The sequence below is a fragment of the Pararge aegeria genome, chromosome 1 (genome assembly GCF_905163445.1).
Source record: "Pararge aegeria chromosome 1, ilParAegt1.1, whole genome shotgun sequence".
NCBI classification, from domain to species: domain Eukaryota; kingdom Metazoa; phylum Arthropoda; class Insecta; order Lepidoptera; family Nymphalidae; genus Pararge; species Pararge aegeria.
The window spans coordinates 13,973,125-13,993,536 of record NC_053180.1 but is presented as its reverse complement, the minus strand read 5'-3'; the positions used below and the strand labels follow the sequence as shown (position 1 = coordinate 13,993,536).

Genomic DNA, 20,412 nt, shown 5'->3' with positions numbered 1-20,412 from the left:
TGATTTTTAACAAAGTTAGTTAGACGTTGATATAAGAAAATAATTCAAGAAAATAAACGTTAAAGGTAAATAAAACTCGTTTGGTTATACGTCGCGTTTATACATTTATGGCACCCTTATGTCAAAACTAAACACATTATGGTATTTTTAATCGTATTACTAGGTTGGTTATTCTAGTCGAAAGAAAGAGTTTTTATATACGGACAATTTATTAAGTCAGACACTAAAAATAACTACATTTTTAATCGTGAAAGTCCTGTGGGTGGACTATTACTTCTCTTTAGGGGGGGGGCCGAGTTCGAATCCCAGAACGCACCTCTAACTTTTGTAAGTTATGGGCGTTTTGAGCAATTTCAATATCATTTGCTTAAACGGTAAAGGAAAACATCGTAAGGAAACCTGCATGACTGAGAGTTTTCCATAATGTTTTCAAAGGCGTGTGGAGTCCACCGATGGGCCACTGGGCCAGCGTGATGGACTACGGCATTAACCTCTTCATACTACAACCCTCGGTAATGGATTGATGATATTAGTAGGTTTGTTTTTCTAGTTCGAAAGAAAGAGTTTTTATGATTTATTAAATCAGAACATTTATCAAACTAACTAAAAAAATATTTTAAGATGACGATGACGATCAAGTAAGGCAGCGTGACTTTTGTATACTATTTAACTAAACCTATGTAACATAAAGGGTAGTCACTTTATAGTTAAATTCGATGCTAATTTTGAATGATTTAATGATTTGAACAAAACTGTGTTCCGTGTGATTTTAACACTGTTTTAATGCGCAATCTTACGGTGGAATGCAATAAAAAACCTGAAAGTCGTTCTTATTCAATGTAGAAAATAAACAATCAAAATCCTGGTTTAATAAAGAATGGTTTGTTGTTAAGTAGAATGGTTTGCGTAAGCAGTTGGTACTCATGCGATTATTTTTGGGGAAAGTTTAGTTAGATACTAAGGCAGAGTAAAAGTGTGTTGGGAAAAAAAAAGTTGAAGAACATTCATAACATTCATAAATATCATTTTGTATGTAGCAGCCCTTAACTCGGAAGGAACGGCTGCGGAAAGCATAAAGCATATCGTCTTGTGCAAACTTTATTCGCGAAATTTGAACGTAATGCCGCGGGTAACATATGACGCCTTGAGGAGAAAAGGAGGAAATACTCTGCGGTTTATATATGAATATTATCTACGTCGAGAAACTGAGAGCGTTTGTGTTAAGAGTGATAATTTAAAGCTGCTTTTATAAGCAACGCGTAAAGGATTGGTGCTGTAAGTTGCGTTGGACTTAAATGTGTACAATATTATAATGCAGATTTCTTCGTTAGTTTGTTTTAGTCACAACGTGTCATGACCTTTGCTTATTTTAATAAGCTCTCTGGTGAGCGCAGTGTTAGTATCAGGGAGGTCCCGCGTTTTATTGCCAGCAGGGGCAAGTCACGAATTTATTATTATTCACAATTTTACTTGACTAGGGTGGTGGGAGGCTCTTAGGCCGGCTAGTTGCTACATTAACGACAAAGACGTGCCGCCAAGCGAATCACCGTTGAAGAATAACAATAGCTTATTTTCATCCCGATTTTATCAATATGATATAGATCACATGTGCAATTTGAATATTGCCTCTTTGTGTTCAAATAGACGACCGTAGTTTTATGAAAATTGGGATTAAGAGAAAACTGAGTTGTGTTGGAAGAATAAACTTCATAATTTTGTCCCGAAATTACTAAGAAGTTGGTGCTTACTATAAATGCAAAGTGATTTTGTTTATTTGTTTTAGTTATTCAATATTTCTGCCATAAAAGCTGCTATTCTAGTTTGGTTAATATTTTTTATATAAATACAAATTAACATTTTTTGAATTTTCTCTATAATGCTTCTACAATGGCTTCTTTCCACCGTACCAACAAAAAATACCGCGAAGGGTTAAGTTTTCCGGTACGATGCCCGTAAAAACATCAGTTTTTACGGGCCCAACCTGCCCTTACCAATAATCGTATTGGTAAGGGCATTTATTGTAACGAGCATATAATGATATACCGAACAGGTTAGCCCGCTCTACCATCATAAACTTTATCATGACTCTCTAACAGATGAAACTTCAATCAAGGGCTAGCTTGCTGCGGAATGAAGCAAAATGTAGAAAATAATCTGAAAATAGTAATTAATTTTGCTCTTGATTGTTCAATACTTTCATTTTCCTTTATTTATTACTGAAAATTATTATCATCACCCATTACCGGCCCACTACAGGCACGGGTCTCCTGTTAGAAAGGAAAGGGTTTAGGTCGTAGTCTACCACGCTGGCCGAGTGCGGATTGGTAGGCATTACACGCCTCTGAGAATATAATAGGGAACTCTTAGGCATGCATCTTCACGATGTTTTCCTTCACAGTTAAAGCAAGTTATATATAAATTGCTGAAATTAAAAAACGCGCATAACCCCGCAAAGTTAGCGGTGCGTGCCGGGATCGAGCTCGGTGTCAACAAAAGGGAAGCCGAAGCTTTAACCACTAGGCTATTACCACTTTACAAAAAATATTTTGAATTATTTTTAAAAAACTGAATATTAACTAAAGTCAAAGTCAAAGTCAAAAATATCTTTATTCAAGTAGGCCCATAGGTGGCACTTTTGATGCGTACATAAGAATTACACGGTAATGAGATGATGGCGATAACCAAATTCGTAAACTTAAAACTAAAGCTACGAGGGTTCCAAACGCGTCCTGGTCTAAGAAGAAGCCCACAACAAACTTAGCCGGGTTTTTTTTTTGTTAGCACCATCTCACAATGTAATTTAAAATTATTAGAAGAGAAACCTGGTTAGAGCAATAATTTACACCCAAGCTTTTTTATCGATTACGTAGTCCTTCATACCATAATAGGACTTTTCTATAAATGCTAAGGAGGAAGATATTTCACGTCAAGAAATGTTATTGTACAGGCTCCTCTTAGTTAAATATAAGTGCAGACTTATTCACCTCAGAAAAGTTTCCATCGTGAAACCTATCTAGCAGAATTTGAATAATAAAGAAAGATCCTTGGAAACTATGTGTTGAAATGCATTAAATTAAATCTATGAATGGGACATTCTGCATCAGTCGTACTTAATGAAGCTGGAAATGTACTTATATGCTTTTTGCTTTTGTCATGTGGAAATTATCTAAGAAAACCTTTCAATGAGGCAGACGAAATAAAAACAGACACTTTTTTTTAGCAATTTCGGAATATTTAGGACATTCCTTCTATAAGAATTACTATTAGCCAAGAGATTTATAAATTGGGTGGATGTGGTTTGAGACACGCTGACTTGTTTTAAAATACTATAGCAATTTCACATTATTGAGGAGTTGCTATGAAAATTAGTTAAACGAGTAGTGACACGATACTAGCAAGAAAGTGAAAATTGTAGCCCGTACATCAGTAGGTTTAATAATATATATCCGATAACAAAATATAAGCAGAAACGTATGAGCTATTTGCGGAAATCTTCATGAAGGGTCCTCATCAATAAGAAATGATGACTATAAGATCTTTTCCCTTCCAGCGCGTATAAAAGAGATGGATATACACACAATGGACCGTCAATACAAAATATTCTTGAAACTTGTGAATTTCGGACCCCTGTAACTACGCGTCCGGCGCGTAATACTCCAAAATTTGAATAAAAACCACATTTGGGACGGACGCGAAATAGTGTTGTCAACAAAATGCGTCAAATGTTAATATCGATAGAAATATAATATCCTTCGCCTTCATTCTACTCGATAACACTATGCCAGTGTTCGTTGGAAGCCGATGATCTTGAAAGGTTTGCTTGAACTGATAGACTGCCGGTGCATAAGTAGTGTCGAGATTCTTTATGCTGCTGGAGCAAACTGATTCTTTTAGTGGCATTTTGAGAAGATTCTGCTCTTCTAGGGGAACAAGTTACGGACCTGCAACCTGAACCCTAATTTTAAAATAATTGATACAATTACCGACTAGTACTACCAAAATATAAACTCAAGTTATCCTGTTCACGGTCCCCATTTTGCATATTTGTTGTCATACGTATTTAATTTACTTTATCTTTTAAAATATATTTAAAAAAATAAAATTAGTTCTTTATAATATTTGTGATTTATGTCATTAAAATAGAATTAAGATAATGTTGACATTATCGTTATAGTGTTAGGATGGGGCGTATATTTTATTATAAAATATGAACAAAAACATTGAAAATTATTTAATCATATCGATTAGTAAAGTAATAAAGATCATCTCTAAAACGACACCAGCAGATGTTGTTCACTACACGCACCATGTCTTTTTGAATTATTTGATTTTTTATTATGGTGTTGATATCCCTTAGTTTTTATATCCGCATATAGGGTGCGTATCGTATTATTGGGTGTTTAAAAAAACTAATAATAACTTTTTTAACTCAAAAATCCACAAGAGAGTATCTGTGCCCAACAACAGTTCTTTAAAACGCTAATGTTTAAGATATCGACTTGCAGTACGTAAGCTAAGTTCGCCAGTCCACTTTGAATCAGCGCGGTGGTTCATATCTCTTTATCCGAACTATTCAAATGATCACCCGCATCGAAGGGATCTTGATATAGATATCCAAGCTATAAGGCCCTAGGCCATGATCGTAGGTTTTAGCGATGTGGAGGCGATGTCAAATGAGTCTAACTTTGAAGTTTGGTAAGAGGTTTTACCATTGATTACCACCCTACCGACAAAGAAGTGCCGTTACGATGCGTGCGCTGTGTATGTGTGTGTTTGTTTGTGTGTGATTGTTTGTGTGTGTGTGTGAGTGTGTGTGTGTGTTTGTGTGTGTGTGTGTGTGCACGTGGTATCATATTTCCCGAGCGGATGAATGCTTGTAAGGTAAAGTCGGGAGTGTTCTTAGCTATGTTTAATGAAAATCGGTCCCAAAACCGCCACTATAGAATGGTGGTTTATATATTTTAATAACTCCCTCAATATGGCTATCAAATGAAAGAGCTTGACTAGTAGAATAATAAACACTATTTTGAAAGATGGGGTTTTAAAATTTTTAATTTTCCCCACTGAACTCACTGCACCACAATATTAGTTTCCAATCAAAAACCTAAGAATCCAGTTAAATACTAATTGAGCAAACTTTTAAGTCTCGTTAACATAACGCATATTAAATGATTGCGCTAATTACTTATGCAAAGTTGACTCAAATAGTTAATTAAACGTGTGACTGAAGTGAGATGGGGCTTAATTAGAGTGTAATTCCCGTACCTCGGTCACTCGGTCGTGGCCATTACGAGATTAACGGTTGATAATCATCAGTTGGTAATCGTTACGCTTAACCGTAACTAAAGGGTAAAGAGGGATTAGAAAAACATAATAATAAATTATACTAGATATTACAGCTAATAGACCTGATATAGTGCTAGTCGATCGATCAGTGCGCCGTGCAATAATTGTTGACATAACTATTCCACATGACGATAATCTGGTGAAAGCTGAAAAGGAAAAAGTATCTAAATACTTGGACCTTGCTCACGAGATTACCGCCATGTGGAGTGTTGAGTCGACCGTTGTTGTTCCGATCGTCGTTTCAGTCAATGGTCTTCTAGCGAAAAGCTTCGACCAACATCTCAAGAAGCTTTCGCTTGGTTGTTGGATCAAGGGTCGGATACAGAAGGCAGTAGTCCTTGAAACGGCGCGTATTGTGAGGAGGTTTCTCACTCTGGAGCCCTGACCACCGGTTGCTTGGGCATTCAAAAGCCCCGCAAGCGGAGGGTGGAAGTTTTTTTTTTATAAATTTTAATAGTGTTTTTTAATTTATTCTTAAGCATTGTTAATAATAAAAAAAAAAAAAAGAAAAATAATAAATGATAGAAAAAGCATAAATAATAACATAACTTTTTTTTAATTATACTAGTAAATTTTTAAGTTATAAAAATATAACTTGTTTCAACGGTGAGGGAAAACATCGTGAGGGAACCTTCATGCCTGAGAGTCCAACATAATGTTATCAAAGGTTTGTGGAGTCCATCAATCCGCACTGGGCCAGCGTGGTGGACTACAGCATTAACCCTATCTCTTTGTGGGAGGGCAACCGTGCTCTGTAGTGGTCCGGAAATAGCTTGATGTGTGACAAATAAAATCTCGTTCATGTTTCAAAAAGAGTTCAATCAAACATCAAAAGTTAGCAAAAAAATCATAGGTGTTAGCAAAAGAATCAGCATTGATTGAATATGTTACTATCGGTGTAAGGGATTTCGTTAACAATAAAAAGTTAAAACTAGGTTGCCCTTATTTTTTATATTGATAATTATTAGAGATGGGGTATCAAAAGAATAACCATTTTAGATTGTGCTCCAGACTGCCGGTCCTAGGCTAGTGGGAAATAGTGTATACTGAATAGAATGTGCTGCATTACACTGTGACCCGTAGTTTAGGTAAAACACATGATAAGTCTAGTAATAAAATATGATTCTGCAAAAAATCTAGGTTAAGGCATGTTTGAGTTAGGTAAACTTATTCTTTATAGAATGCGGGGTGAAAATTCAGTTTCCATTTGCCACTGAAAGCTTTTCGATTTATTGAGAATATTTCGAATGTAGATAACCTAAAATTAGTATAAGGATTCTATTTAATTTTAAGTGTTCCGCATCAAAATGATGCGACTATATCTGACTATCACAATTTCAAATAAAAAAAAGTAATATATTTACTTATACTTATACTTACTACGACAATGAACACATCGTCTTCTAGCGCTAAAGTGCTTACTTACGTAGCTTGAGTTATAGGTACTAAGATGACTGATTTTTATGAAAAAAAACACATTAATACTTATAATAAACACCCAGACACTGAGAAACATTTATGTTTATTATACATACATTTTCCAATTGTGGGAATCGAAGACATGCCTTTGGCCTCAGAAAGCAAGGTCGCGCAATCGAATATAGAATTTGTGTAAAATATATCAAAATATGTCGGATTCTATTTGGCAGAATCTGACACCCAAACCGGCGATAAAGTAGTACACTATAAACAGATAAGCCTACTTTAAATAATTAAATTTTCAATTTTCAATTCTGATGTATGCGAACTGTGACTGAATCTTGTTTATTTGCTATATCCGGTGGAACAAGACAATGTAATACTGGTCACTACAATGACCCAGTATCTAACGTCTACCCTTCAGATGCAAATCTAATCTCGAGGATCAATTCCTATCAACTTGACAATCGCGCGATTGAATCTCTAAGCGGCTGATTTACATACTATGGTTAGATATTGGACTGTTTTCTCCTTAAACTATGAAGATTTATATAGACGGGTACCTACTTCACCTCAAAATATAAAAAACAAACCACACGCGATCATCTAGGTCTCCGCCATTATTGTTCGATCTTTCACTCTTATACAAGGTGAAGAAATAAGCATAGTGGTAGTACTTCCCCGGACGAGCTCTGTCACAAAAAGCTACTACTAAAAGATCTTAGTTTTTGAAAATTTCAGAATAATGAACAATTAATTATCTTTTATTATTATAATTAAGTTCTTTATTGCACACACAAAAACAAAACAGAAAGAGAAACACAAAAGATAAAAAAAAAAATAATGAAAAACTAGTTTATGTGTGCAAAGGCGGTCTTATCGCTAAAGCGACCTCTCCCAGACAACGTTTGGCGAAAGTAGTTGTTATAAGAAACGGCTTGGTGCGGCAACAAAAATTTATACCTGAATAAAGATATTGCAAACTAAACTAAATGTTATAATTTCAAACGACTTTTTAAAAGAGGTAAGGATTTTGCCTCACATTTGTCATCAGGTAGGGAATTCCAGAGTCTGACACAATTAACTGTAACTAAAAGAATTACTATAATATTTCGTGTGACTGTACGGAACCTGTAGTTTCAATCCTGTAGTATCTATTTTCGTTGACTTAAATTATCAATTTTATCAAGTTAATTATAATTGTTTGGTTAAAACATCGCCAAAATAGAGCACGGCTAACGCATCTACTGTTTTAAGAAACATCTTTGTCATCAAGCCTTGCCGGTAGTTCCTGCCATTGTCTATTCTGTGCCTTTACATAACAAAGCTGTTATTCTGGAAATCATTAGCATCACTTAGATGGATTGCAAGTGGGGCAATCAAGCAAGTAATGGGCATACCGGTGACACATCGAAATACATTAATTTTGGTATTATTAATTGCCATCATGTGTAAACTATGACAGCTCAAGTTTGAATACACACTGTAGATATAAACGTCGGTAATAAATCAGTTCATTTTGTCACTTTTCTGATGCTAAATAATCAAAAATGAAATAGCAACCACACATCTCCTACTACTAGGCTACTAAGCGATAAGGCCGCCTTTTGTATACTGCTTCTATCTGTGTTTTTTTTTATTCTTCTTCTCTATTTTTTTTTTGTGTGCAAATAAAGAGTATAAATAAATAAATCTCCTTAAAATATTCGGTCAATGTACGCTATCTGTTTAAAGATGCTACATTTTTTTATTACATTTGTGGTAGAAAAAAAAGAGAATCAAGGATATTTTTTCTTCTTCACTAAGTATTGACTTCAAAAAGTAAACAATGTTGTATAAAATCTCCACGATTTTATAAAATACCTCTCACCTCATTGAATTTTGCGTCGAATTTGGCAATGCTTTTTTAATTTGAAAGCATGCCCCGGATATCAGTATAGTGTGATTTTTTTTAGCTCAGAGGATGACTGTAAGTCAGTGCTTGAAAATATTTTTTGTACCATACTGTTAACTAATAAGTATTACGAGGGATTTAATACTGTCCGTTAGGGATTTCCGTCCTCCATCTCAGCAGGTCTTAATTAAATCCTCGCCAAACGAATTCGGCTCAACTAGACGATACAGTAAATTTTCCAAATAAACAAATGATTTTGAAAAAAGGAAAATAGGGGAATAGATGGCCTTCCACTTTTTGTATATTAGGTTGGGGCAGAAATTAAATTAGTAATGCGGTTTTTAATCTACAGCGTGCGACCCATCTTCCTCCGTTCACGTTAGAATGAATAAATAAAATGAGCATTAAATGTTATATTATATTATTTGACCCAAATACGGTTTTACTACATCAACATTTATTGATAAAGGGATTACTCAAATAATTATAAAATATACTACCATTTTCCTGCGACTTTGTCCGCGATTGTTTCAGATTGAAAAGAATCGCGTAAGAACACTTGATTTAACCAGCTTAAAATTACGCAATATTTCCAGGACGCTATCTATATCCAGCTATCTATGTATTTTTAAAATTTCTCAAGATCCGTTTTGCTAAGCAGTTTGAAAACAGCACTGTTTCAACCATCCAGACACTGTAGGCATGTTTATTTTCGGGATACAAAGTACCCTATATCCTTATCCACATTTTATCAAAATCAATTATAGCCAAATTCGAATCCATTATTTACTAATAACATATTCCATAAAATGTGATTAGTTGATGCTGGAAAAGAGCAACTGCTGAATTTCTTGCCGGCTCCGAAGTTTCTGCCATCACCTCACGGTACACCGGTTATTATCACGGATATTATATTGTGATAATAAACGTTAAAGCCCCGTTTTGAACCTTCACGAGTCTAAGCTCTAAATCTATTTGTATGTTAATGTAAATGAAGATCTTCGTATGAGTTACAAATATTGGAGTTGAGACTAATTTATTGGAACCGACGTTGGCATAAAGTTTCCATTATCACGGTTACAGGTACCGAAATTGTGCCGTATACAACGTGATATGTAGACGAGGTACCCTGATAATAGCTCCATTATTTCCCTGTAAAGAACTGCTTATATGCCTGGATGTAGGTTAACCACATCCGTTCGCTTTTGAGGAAGATTCAGAAAGAAAACATGACGGAGGTTTTTTTGATAAAAAAATTTAAAATTTCGATCTAGTGTTTACTTCATTTGTGTCTTTTAAAGTTTTACTTGAAAAGTAAAGCAACACCTAAATACAACGTTTATTTAAGGATTTGAACGTAATAGCTCATAGCGTAATTAGTTTATCTTCCTTATTTCCTCCAAACTTGTACTTCGACGGTAAAACGTTATCTGAACAAGAATACAAAACTTTCATGTAAACATCTAGAATAATTATTATTATACAGATACATTATGTAGGATACATAATATGTATCTTATTTATTCTTCATCGAATTCCTTTCCTTCCATGTAAAAATTAAAATAGTACATTATTTAAATCAAAATCTTTTCCGAGAAACTAATTATTATTATATAAAGCATTTGAAAAAAAGAATGCGTTATGACTTTAGAAGTAGAATTGTGGAATAGGCGAAAAGCAGTTATGGAGATAGATATCTAACGATGATATCCGCTGCGCTCTTAAAAATGAGCGATTCGAAATTCATATCTTGACAAACTGAGAATGTATTAATGTCATTAAACTAATACGGCGAGATCGCTGTTAAGGCTGAATTCGCACAAAATAACATTATGCTCTCATACAAACAAATTTTAAATTCACGTTTCCTATTCATTTTAATAGACCATGTGGCAACCCTACGTGCATACCACAAAATACGGTTAGGGTTTTCAGGATTTGCTTTTTACTTGTAACACGAATAAAGTACTCGTACATTCTTTACAACAGTGTAAAAATATTATGGTAGTGGAAATAAATTATTTATATAAATTAGTGATTCCAACAAACATTCTTATTTTTTAAATAGTAAACACTATTAGCCATATCTTTCAATAAGTAGGTTTTTTATTTCTACGTACTCGTAAAAATTATTGTAGGTACAATAATTTTTACATTAGAGCTACGTATAATTGGCAACAAACTACCAGCTGATTGAAAAATAAGTTTAGCTTGCTTTTATGAGTAAGCTCGACTTTTAAGATAAAGTTAAAATAATGACGGTCCATAAACAATCATCATCGTCATCATCATCATCATCATATAAACTCATTACCGACCTACGCGACATGAGAAGTCGGCTCTTCTCCTAAAATGTGAAGGGTGTAGGCCCTAGTCTGGAGCGCCCTTCCAGCTTCCATTTTCCCCAGTGCCTACAATACCTTCAAATCGAGAGTAGGAGAGAGGAGATAGGCATCTTCTAGGCAAGCGTGCTTCTTGGGCTGCATCTTCGCTTACCATCAGGTGTGAGTGCAGTCAAGCGCTTGTCTATTATAAACATAACATACATACAAAAAAAAGTGGTTCACCACGTTAGTAGTCCACGTCGTCCAGTACGGATTTGCGGCCTCAACACTCCTAAAAAAACATTATGGAGTACTCTCAGTTAGGTTTCCTGATGATGTTTTTAGTTCAACGGTGTACAACGATGAAGAGAAACATAATCAATATAATTTTTAAAAGTAAATTATTGGAAGCAATCTTTGAGATGTCAAAGAAACAAAGAAATTATGGAAATAATAAAATAAAAAAACGACTAAGTGTGTTGTGGGTTATTCTTAAACCAGGGAGTAGCTTTAATTTTAGGTTAACGAATATAGTTATCGCTAACATCTCACAATAATTGTAACGTAATATACGTTTGAACGCTTTATAAGTGCTTGTGACAGGTCAACATGAATAAAACATTTTTGATTATGAATTTGATGATTTTTTTCAACAGTGTTTTTTATCAAATAACATACAAAACACAACTAACTCAGTGTCTTTCACCAATAAACCTATATGATAGTGATTCTACCAGTGACTAACAGATTACGAAAGCAGATTTTATCGAGAATAGGCTACGAAGAAAAACAACATTTAACAATCATAATTTTTCTATTTTGTGTGCAGACGAATCCGGAGCCATCAAATGCATGCAAATTACATTTTGACTTCCCGTTTCTCGTAGTATAAAGTAACCAAGAACGCTGCAGAAAATTCCTCCGTATAACATTTTAACAGCATTTTACATAATACATTTCACAATCAGCATTCTATTTTGTATGTAGATGAAAGCAATGCCGATTGCTTACTCACTTTAAAAAATCACGTTTTTCAAATAAACAGAAATTGGAAATGTTTGTTATTCCAAATTAAAACAGCTTTCAATTAATATTTTACTTCCTGCATATTTGTGTTAGCACCTACTGTATTGCATATATTTCGAACATGGGGCATGTTATCGGATCGGTTAGGAATAATGCAAAGTATTTTTTTACTTATCTGATCTTAGAATCGGTCGGAATCGGACCGTATAACCGTATTTCTCAGCAAGTTTTTTTTTAAATTTAACTCTAGACTGCAAAACTACCTGTTGGTAATTTATGACGCAGTCTAAATTGGTAGTTATATTAAACCAACACCCCTAATTTGTTTTTCGCGACATCGTACCAGAACGCTTAGTCTATAATATATTCACAATATTGTTAGCGTAGACCCACTAAGTTTTGGTAAAGACCCACTAAGGTTTGGTTAAATTCTTGAATTATATAATGCAGAAGTAAGGGGTTATCGGAGTCTAATGATAGAGGTTTATGATATAGGATTTTTTGATACACATAAAAGCCCTATAAGTTAGTTTAATTATTTAAATCCTTAAGCAACAACAATAAGACGATTTGTCAATATTTTTTCAGACTCGTCAACTGCCTAGTTGGTTTAGTGGATCGCATGTTTACCGATAGATCAAGATGTTCTGGAGTCGATTCCTGTGTCGGCCCAATTATTGTTGATACTGAATAGTTCCATAAAAAATTGTCGATGAGCCTAAACCTGAGGTCTGAACGACACTCTTAAAGATGTTATAATTTTTTTTCCACTAATAGAAATTAAGTTTACACAATTTTTTTTTGTTTAAATAAAGTACCACAGACAAAATATGCGAATAAGCTATCAGACTGTTATTAGAAGGTGGCAAAACAGACCCATCATAAATAAGGTAATAGAAATGAATATGCACGGAATAATTAACATCAGCTGTGTTACAATATTGACAGTTCCATGCGATTCCCGAGTAAGTAATCATAGCTTTCGCATTACAACTCAACATATAATATCCCATTCAACTTATATACACATATAATATCCCTGGGGCCTACACGATATTAGTTCAGAGATTGCTATTTCTGTAGACCGTGCGGTTAGGTCCAGATCTCGAGAGTCCGACGCACTAATTACTGGCTTAGCTTGCCATGTACTGGATACCGGATTTACGTACCCACTTCAATGACTTACAAGCTGTCCAGTACAGGAGATTTGCGTGAGTTTACGCCTATGATGTACATTGTAGATTTCTGCAGTAGGCCCATCTGCATTTAATTAAACCACTAAATTCTCTTGGAACTTAATATTTGATACTACGAGTATTGCTTCTTTCATGGTTAGTTAAGAAATAATACGACATACTATATATAGGGATGGTTAAAAGTTCTGCGTTTATACATATTAATCCTAGTTATGAACTAAGTAAATAGTTTATTATTAGGTAAAAGTTTTTTAAATATAAGTAGGTACGGTACATTTCTTTATAATTAAATCAAGAAGTAAGCATAGTTTTCGTATGGAGAATGGAGAACCAATTTTTATGACCTTACATTTTGTACGGCGACTTGTTAGGATTATTCATTTCCAATATTTTCAAACGGATCAGTTGTGAACAGTTAAAAATTTAACAGTTTAAGAAAAAAATTAAATTGCAAAGTTTTTGAAAATCTTTAAATTTACTTAATAATGTTGTTTTGTTGCGACATTCTACAATATTCTATGACAAGGTTATATTGTTAGATTGAAGTAATATTAATGAATTTTAAATAGAATATTAAATGAAATGGCGGATTCCCAGGAACATTTTAAACTTTTATCAATAAATAATAATAAAAGTTTTACGCGTGAAGGCATACACTTTTTTCTTAAATTGTTCATCATCAATATGAAATGAAATATGAACCCATTACCGGCCGGAAACGCTGGCCCAGTGCGTATAGGTGGACTCCATACGCGAACATTTCTCACGATGTTTTACTTCACAATTAAAGCAAGTGATATTTGAATTGCTTGAAACGCACAAATCTTAGAAAAGTTAGAGCTGCGTGCTCGGATCCGAACTCTGCCTTCCGAAATTGAAGCTGAAGTGCTAACCACTGCGCTATCACGGATAGACAAACATAGAATAACAAAAGTAACACAAACAGTGAAAAAAGTTATTTGTGAACAAAATGTCGGATTGAAAATGTACGAGAGTAAAACAGGATAAAAAATTGACCACCTGACATTTTTGATTAGGTAAATGATACCAAGGCAAATTAAATTTATTAGTTTATTATTGATTGAAGTTGACTTTAAAGAGACCCGGTATAAATTTAAGATTTAATTCTTCTGGGTATAGTACTACTCCGTGATTAAAATTGCCCTGAGTATTTAAAACAGAATTGATATTACAAAACATTCCAAAATTAATTATTGCATTCCTAAAACCATCCCAAGGATAATATAAAAGGCAAGTCAAAATGTTTTGCCCTGAGCAATAAAATAAATTTCCAGATGAAGCGCTTGTTACCTTTACAAAATATGAATAGTAGGTATATTAAAAATAATTTGTTAAAAGTTTTTTTTAATTTTGATATTTTATTCAAAATAAATACTTTAAAACCTATTGCATAGCAGAGTTTACATTATAAACGGTAAGTACTGTATAGACATAACACATCAATGTGATACTAATAAATAATCTCTCATGTTTTTATAACCACTATTACGAAATCGTTTTATTAACTACGATAAATTTTATAGCAAATTCAATAACCCATTCAGGTACTTATGAGTCTAGCAAATTGAAGGGCAATAGCTTCTGCGTTTTGAGTACCATGCCCATAAGTGATCAGTTATATTTTGTATTTCTGTTTAATAATTATTATGTGTTCCGATTGACGTCCGAAGTCCATTATGAGAGAGTACATCGTCTTCGTTCCGTGTTCACCGCTAGATGGCGTTGTACCTACCCGTAACCTGCGCCTGCGCCTCAAGCGCCCTCCGTACGAAGCTGAGTGAACTAAGTTACTTACGACAAGCCGCCATGTTCTCTGATCATTGTTGCGTCGTTCGTCGAACCGTGCGGTCGACTGCTAGCATTGGCTTAAGATTTAACTTTTGAGTTTAAAGTAAAAAGTTAATATCGTAATTAAATTATTTTTAAATTAAATTATTTTTTCTCTTTAAAAATAAAAGTGAATAAAAGTGTTAGTGTATCTATTCGTAGCCAATCGTTTTAAATATGGAAAACGATTTAATAAGTGCGCCGAAAGAACCTACCGTGCCAAACGCTAATCCGGATCGTGTGGCTAAAATTGTATCTTTGCAACGATTTAATTCGCCCGAGTGGAACTCTGTCCGCTATACCGATATTCAGAAAAAATATGTGGCCTACCCTGCCTTCACAGACCTTAGAGTAAATGAAGAACTCAGGCGTTTTGAAGACCCCTTGTCACCATTGAGATGGTTTCAAATGGAAAGAAGTTTTGCGGCCCTTTCTAACGCGCTTCTGGCGCAAAATGAATGTGTTAATCAATCCTTACAGGAAATAATTAACTGGGCAGGTAAGTCAGATACACAACTTACACCTAGTTCTCTATGTGTTAAAATCAGTGAGTCCTTTGGTAGAGAATCTAAATATACCAACGTCACCCAGGATATCTTGCAAATAGTTTGCGGCAAGCGTGCTGAGGTCATGGAATTAAGGCGTCGCTCACTTTTGAAGCAGCTGAAGTCGAAGTACGCTCATGAGGATATTGACAAGATTCCACCATCGTCTGAATACATATTTAATCCAGACGGTCTATCGGCCTATTTGAGTAAGATGGGGGGGCTAGATAAATTAGAGAAACAAAATCCGCCGCGAACTACCCGCCCGAAATCTCCAGAGCCGTCTACCTCATCATTTCATCAGAATAAAACCTTTCATCCGCAAAATAAAACAAAGAAACATAACCAAGACAAAGAGTTTCGAACCAAAAGACATTTCACTGCTACAGAAAAAAAGAGAGGGGGACAAAAGGACAAAAGTGGAAGAAAAACAGGAAATCGAAATAAATGACTCACCGACTTTCTCAGGAGGTTGCTTACAGCATTACCGAAGCACCTGGCAGCATTACAAACCTCCAAATCCTGTGCTCAAAATAATTTCAGGGGCTCGTATTCCATTGAATCAGAGTCCACCATTGGTTATGCAACCTCAGAAATTCTAGAAAAATTTCGAACCCCTGTAACACCAGCCATGACTTACGAAATAAAGGAAATGATTCAAAAACACATTGTGGAACCAGCACCAACAACGCCCTCGTTTCTCTCACCTTTATTTCTAATAAAAAAGAACAGCAAAAAGAGTCGAGTGATTTTCAATTTAAAGGCTTTGAATCGTTATATGATGCCAAGACATTTTCATCTATTCCGTTACCAGCAGATGCCCGAATTTCTACAGCCTGCCGATTGGATGGTCAAACTGGATCTCAGTCAGGCTTATTACCACATACCGATCAAACAAGAACACAGACGTTTCCTCCGTATCAGTTACAACGGTTTCCTGCTGCAAATGACGTGCTTACCATTTGGCCTGGCATCAGCGCCGAGAATGTTTGCCACAGTCACAAACTGGACAGCAGAAATGCTCCGTATGAAAGGTCTTCGTTTAGTAGTCTATTTAGACGATTACCTGATTGTTCATCAGTGCAAAACGACTCTCCGAACTCAGGTAATGATGGCCATCAAATTCTTAACCAGCCTAGGTTGGTGTCTAAACACGGAAAAATCTGTCACCACTCCGAGAAGGACAGTAGAGTTTCTGGGAATCCACTGGGACACCGACACCAATACAGCGTCCCTACCCCCAGAAAAAGTAAGCAGAATACGCCATCATCTGCTGTCTCTCCTAGCTGCAGGCTCATGGACCCTCAAGCAGGCGCAACGCCTCTTAGGGTGCCTCAATTTTGCAACCTTCATCACCCATCGGGGAAGGTTGCATTGCCGGACGTTGCAGCGTCACTGCAATCTCCTTCGCAAAGAACCTTTAGAAACTACTCGTTTCAGCGAAGAGGTATCTATCGAACTGGAATGGTGGTTAGAGAACATCAATCAACAGAGACCGATACATCCCGTAGACAAACCGGTAAACTACTTGATAACAGATGCCTCGGATATTCAATGGGGTGCTGTAGTAAACAACAAAAATATTCACGGAGTTTGGAGTCCACATCAGAGAAGATGGCATTGCAACCTCAAAGAGATGTACGCTGTAATAGCTGCAATAACAGCGCAGGGGTCAGTCCTCAGAAAATCTTCAGTAATCGTGCAGAGCGACAACAAAACCGTTGTGTCATACGTGAAAAACGAGGGAGGGACGAAGTCACTTCCGCTGTTAGAACTGACCAAACAGCTCTTAGCCCTAGTGGACGATCTCGATGTTGTATTAGTTCCTCATTACCTTCCCGGAATATACAACGTGGAGGCCGACGGCCTCTCCCGAAATCGAACAGCCTCCGAATGGCATCTGAAACAAGTAGAATATCAAAGAATCTTCAGCCTATGGGGAACCCCCGAAATAGATCTCTTTGCATCAAAACACGCTTACGTCGTTCCGAATTATGTTACCAGAGACTTTTCAGACTCGAACGCTTGCTATCACGACGCGTTCAGCAAATCTTGGACATACCATCTAGCTTGGATTTTTCCACCACCGGGTCTCATCCCGCGTGTACTGCGCCACCTAAACAAAGCGGAAGGCCGGTACATAATAATTGCACCCAGGTGGACGAAACCCTTTTGGCGCCCAGACCTGAAGCGCCGAGCTCTAAAACGCCCAACGAAGATCCGGAACCTAGAGCGCAACTTGGTAGACACCTTCACGGGACGACCGCCGACTCGGGTGTCCAGCCTTCATCTGGAAGCCTGGCTCATTTCGGGTGGGACGCACTGACCGACAACTGGTCTGTCCAGGAGAAAGAGTTACTATCATCGTGTTGGAGAACATCTACTCTTCGAACCTATAAGCCCATTTGGCAGAAGTGGTTGTTGTGGTGTCAGAAACATAATTTAAATTGTCATTCTCCTAACCCAGCAGATGTAGCACGTTACTTAGCTTTTCTTTATTTAACTGAAAAATTGGCTTATCGTACCATTCTTGTTCATAAATCAACCATAGCATCTATTTGTGAAACTTCTTGCAATGTGAAGATATCGAGTAGTCACATCGTAAAACATGTTTTAAAAGCGATTTCTCTAGCGAAACCGATACCGCCTAAGGCTCCCATATGGGATGCAAGAATCCTTATTAGATACCTCAAAGAAACTAATCCCGACATCAGTAATTTATACGATGTTTCTAGACGTACCGCCACTATACTACTTCTTTGTTCTAGTCGTAGAGTACACGACCTCTCACTATTACACTGCGATTCAAAGCACTTCATAGATAATGAGGATAGTATTATCTTGCACCCGGAATTTGGATCTAAGACTAATAGTATCCATCATCAGCAGTCCAGTTGGTTATTACGTAAAGCACCTGACAGGAACGTTGACCCAGTTTTCTGGCTTAGGACTTTGTCTAGCGTGACAAAAGAATACCGAAACACAATTTCTAATCTCTTTATTACAACGAGAGGGTCAGTTAGAGCAGCTAGTCCAACAATCATCGGAGGTTGGGTAAAGCGGATCCTCATAGATGCCGGTATAAAGGCCTCGCCTGGTAGCTTTAGATCGGCGGTCTCTTCCTTAAACTGGATAGAAAACTACCCCATTAATGATATTTTGTCTAAAGCAAATTGGCAACATGAATCAACATTTCGAAAATTTTATCAAAAACAGATAGATCAACCCAGCCAAAATGCTTCTGACAAATCTCTTGCGGAATATTTTTCTGCTTATTAAACTGTAGACCATATTCCTTGTTAAATTATCTCAAGTGCCCTGTAGTGGTTTACTTTGATTATTTAATATTATTCGATTGCTTAACAGTCATTCTAATCCTTATTGTAGATTGCAGTGAAGCTTTGATGAATGTTGAAAGTACTCTCCAAATGTATTGTAGTATTTTCGTTGAATATTGCATAATTTAATGATTATCACATTGTTGCGTTTTATTACAAGCCACCAGGAGATAACAAACATTTCTCTCATAATGGACTTCGGACGTCAATCGGAACACATAATATGCAAATTTTACCTACCAATAAAATTTTTATTATGTTTCCATAGACGTCCGAAGTCCAGACTAAGGTCTTCCTGGTGTTTATCCTCAGCCCTTTAGTATTATGAGCCGAACAATGATCAGAGAACATGGCGGCTTGTCGTAAGTAACTTAGTTCACTCAGCTTCGTACGGAGGGCGCTTGAGGCGCAGGCGCAGGTTACGGGTAGGTACAACACCATCTAGCGGTGAACACGGAACGAAGACGATGTACTCTCTCATAATGGACTTCGGACGTCTATGGAAACATAATAAAAATTTTATTGGTAGGTAAAATTTGCATATTATTTGTGAAAAAAAAAAAATAAAGGAGCATTGTAAAGAGCAAAAAACTGAAGTTCGATATTTAGCCACTCGTAACGTTTATGAAATTTCAAAACAGTAGATCAACAACAACAAGTTATAAAAAAAATTATCAGGGCAAATTATGATGTTGTATACAATTCAAATTTTTTTTTTTATTAACTACGCGTATGGTTTACTAACTATTTTACTTATATCTCGTTAAATATACAATCTGTAGCTACTGTACCCTCACAACCCCCAATAATATCTCTACCATAACACCCATATACCTAGTACTGAACTTAATAGCGTTTTACAGTAGGTCCAAACCACTAATAATGGTATATCCATTTGAGGTCTAGTATGAATAGACGCGCTCAGAATTTTGCCCCATTACCATGTTATTCAGCACTTGCTGAATGCGAGGCGAATTTGCGAATGTGGCTATTCATGTTCTCAAGTAAATTAGATGAGCGAATTTGCAAGTATGATTTTCGAGAGTTATTACGTTTCAGGCTTAATTTAATACTTGACCATCTATTTGACGGCCGATTGGTACAGTGCGCATCCTGCTTTGTGAGTCCGAAGCTGTGGGTTCGATTCCCACAACTGGAAAATGTTTGTGTGATGAATATGAATGTTGTTCAGTGCTGGGTGTTTATTTATATACTACTTATATAAGTACTAATGTATATTATTCATAAAAAATATTCATCAGGTTTCTTCGTAATGGGTATTGCACAAGCTACGCTTACGGCCTACATGACTTTCGTAATTTGTTTATTGATTAGTATATTATTTAATTGGTGTGCTATATAACGTTTCCATTATCTTTATATTATTATTATATCTTCTTACTCTTTTACCTAGCTTTATGAAGTCAGCACAACTTATAGTCTTCTTCTTCCAACTTAAGAACATGTTGTTGTGCG

At 35.9% G+C, this 20,412-nt stretch overlaps 1 protein-coding gene across 1 annotated transcript; it reads left to right on the top strand.

Moving 5' to 3' along the window:
• Nucleotides 1-16,229: 16,229 nt before the first annotated feature.
• LOC120632649 lies at nucleotides 16,230-18,457 on the top strand. Its single transcript, XM_039902636.1, has one exon. It carries the CDS (start codon nucleotides 16,230-16,232, stop codon nucleotides 17,922-17,924), a length of 1,695 nt encoding a protein of 564 aa, XP_039758570.1. The 3' UTR covers nucleotides 17,925-18,457.
• Nucleotides 18,458-20,412: the final 1,955 nt, after the last annotated feature.

What these genes read in the sequence shown, in the direction of transcription:
- LOC120632649 (XM_039902636.1), top strand. Translation starts at nt 16,230, where the DNA reads ATGACTTACGAAATAAAGGAAATGATTCAAAAACACATTGTGGAACCA.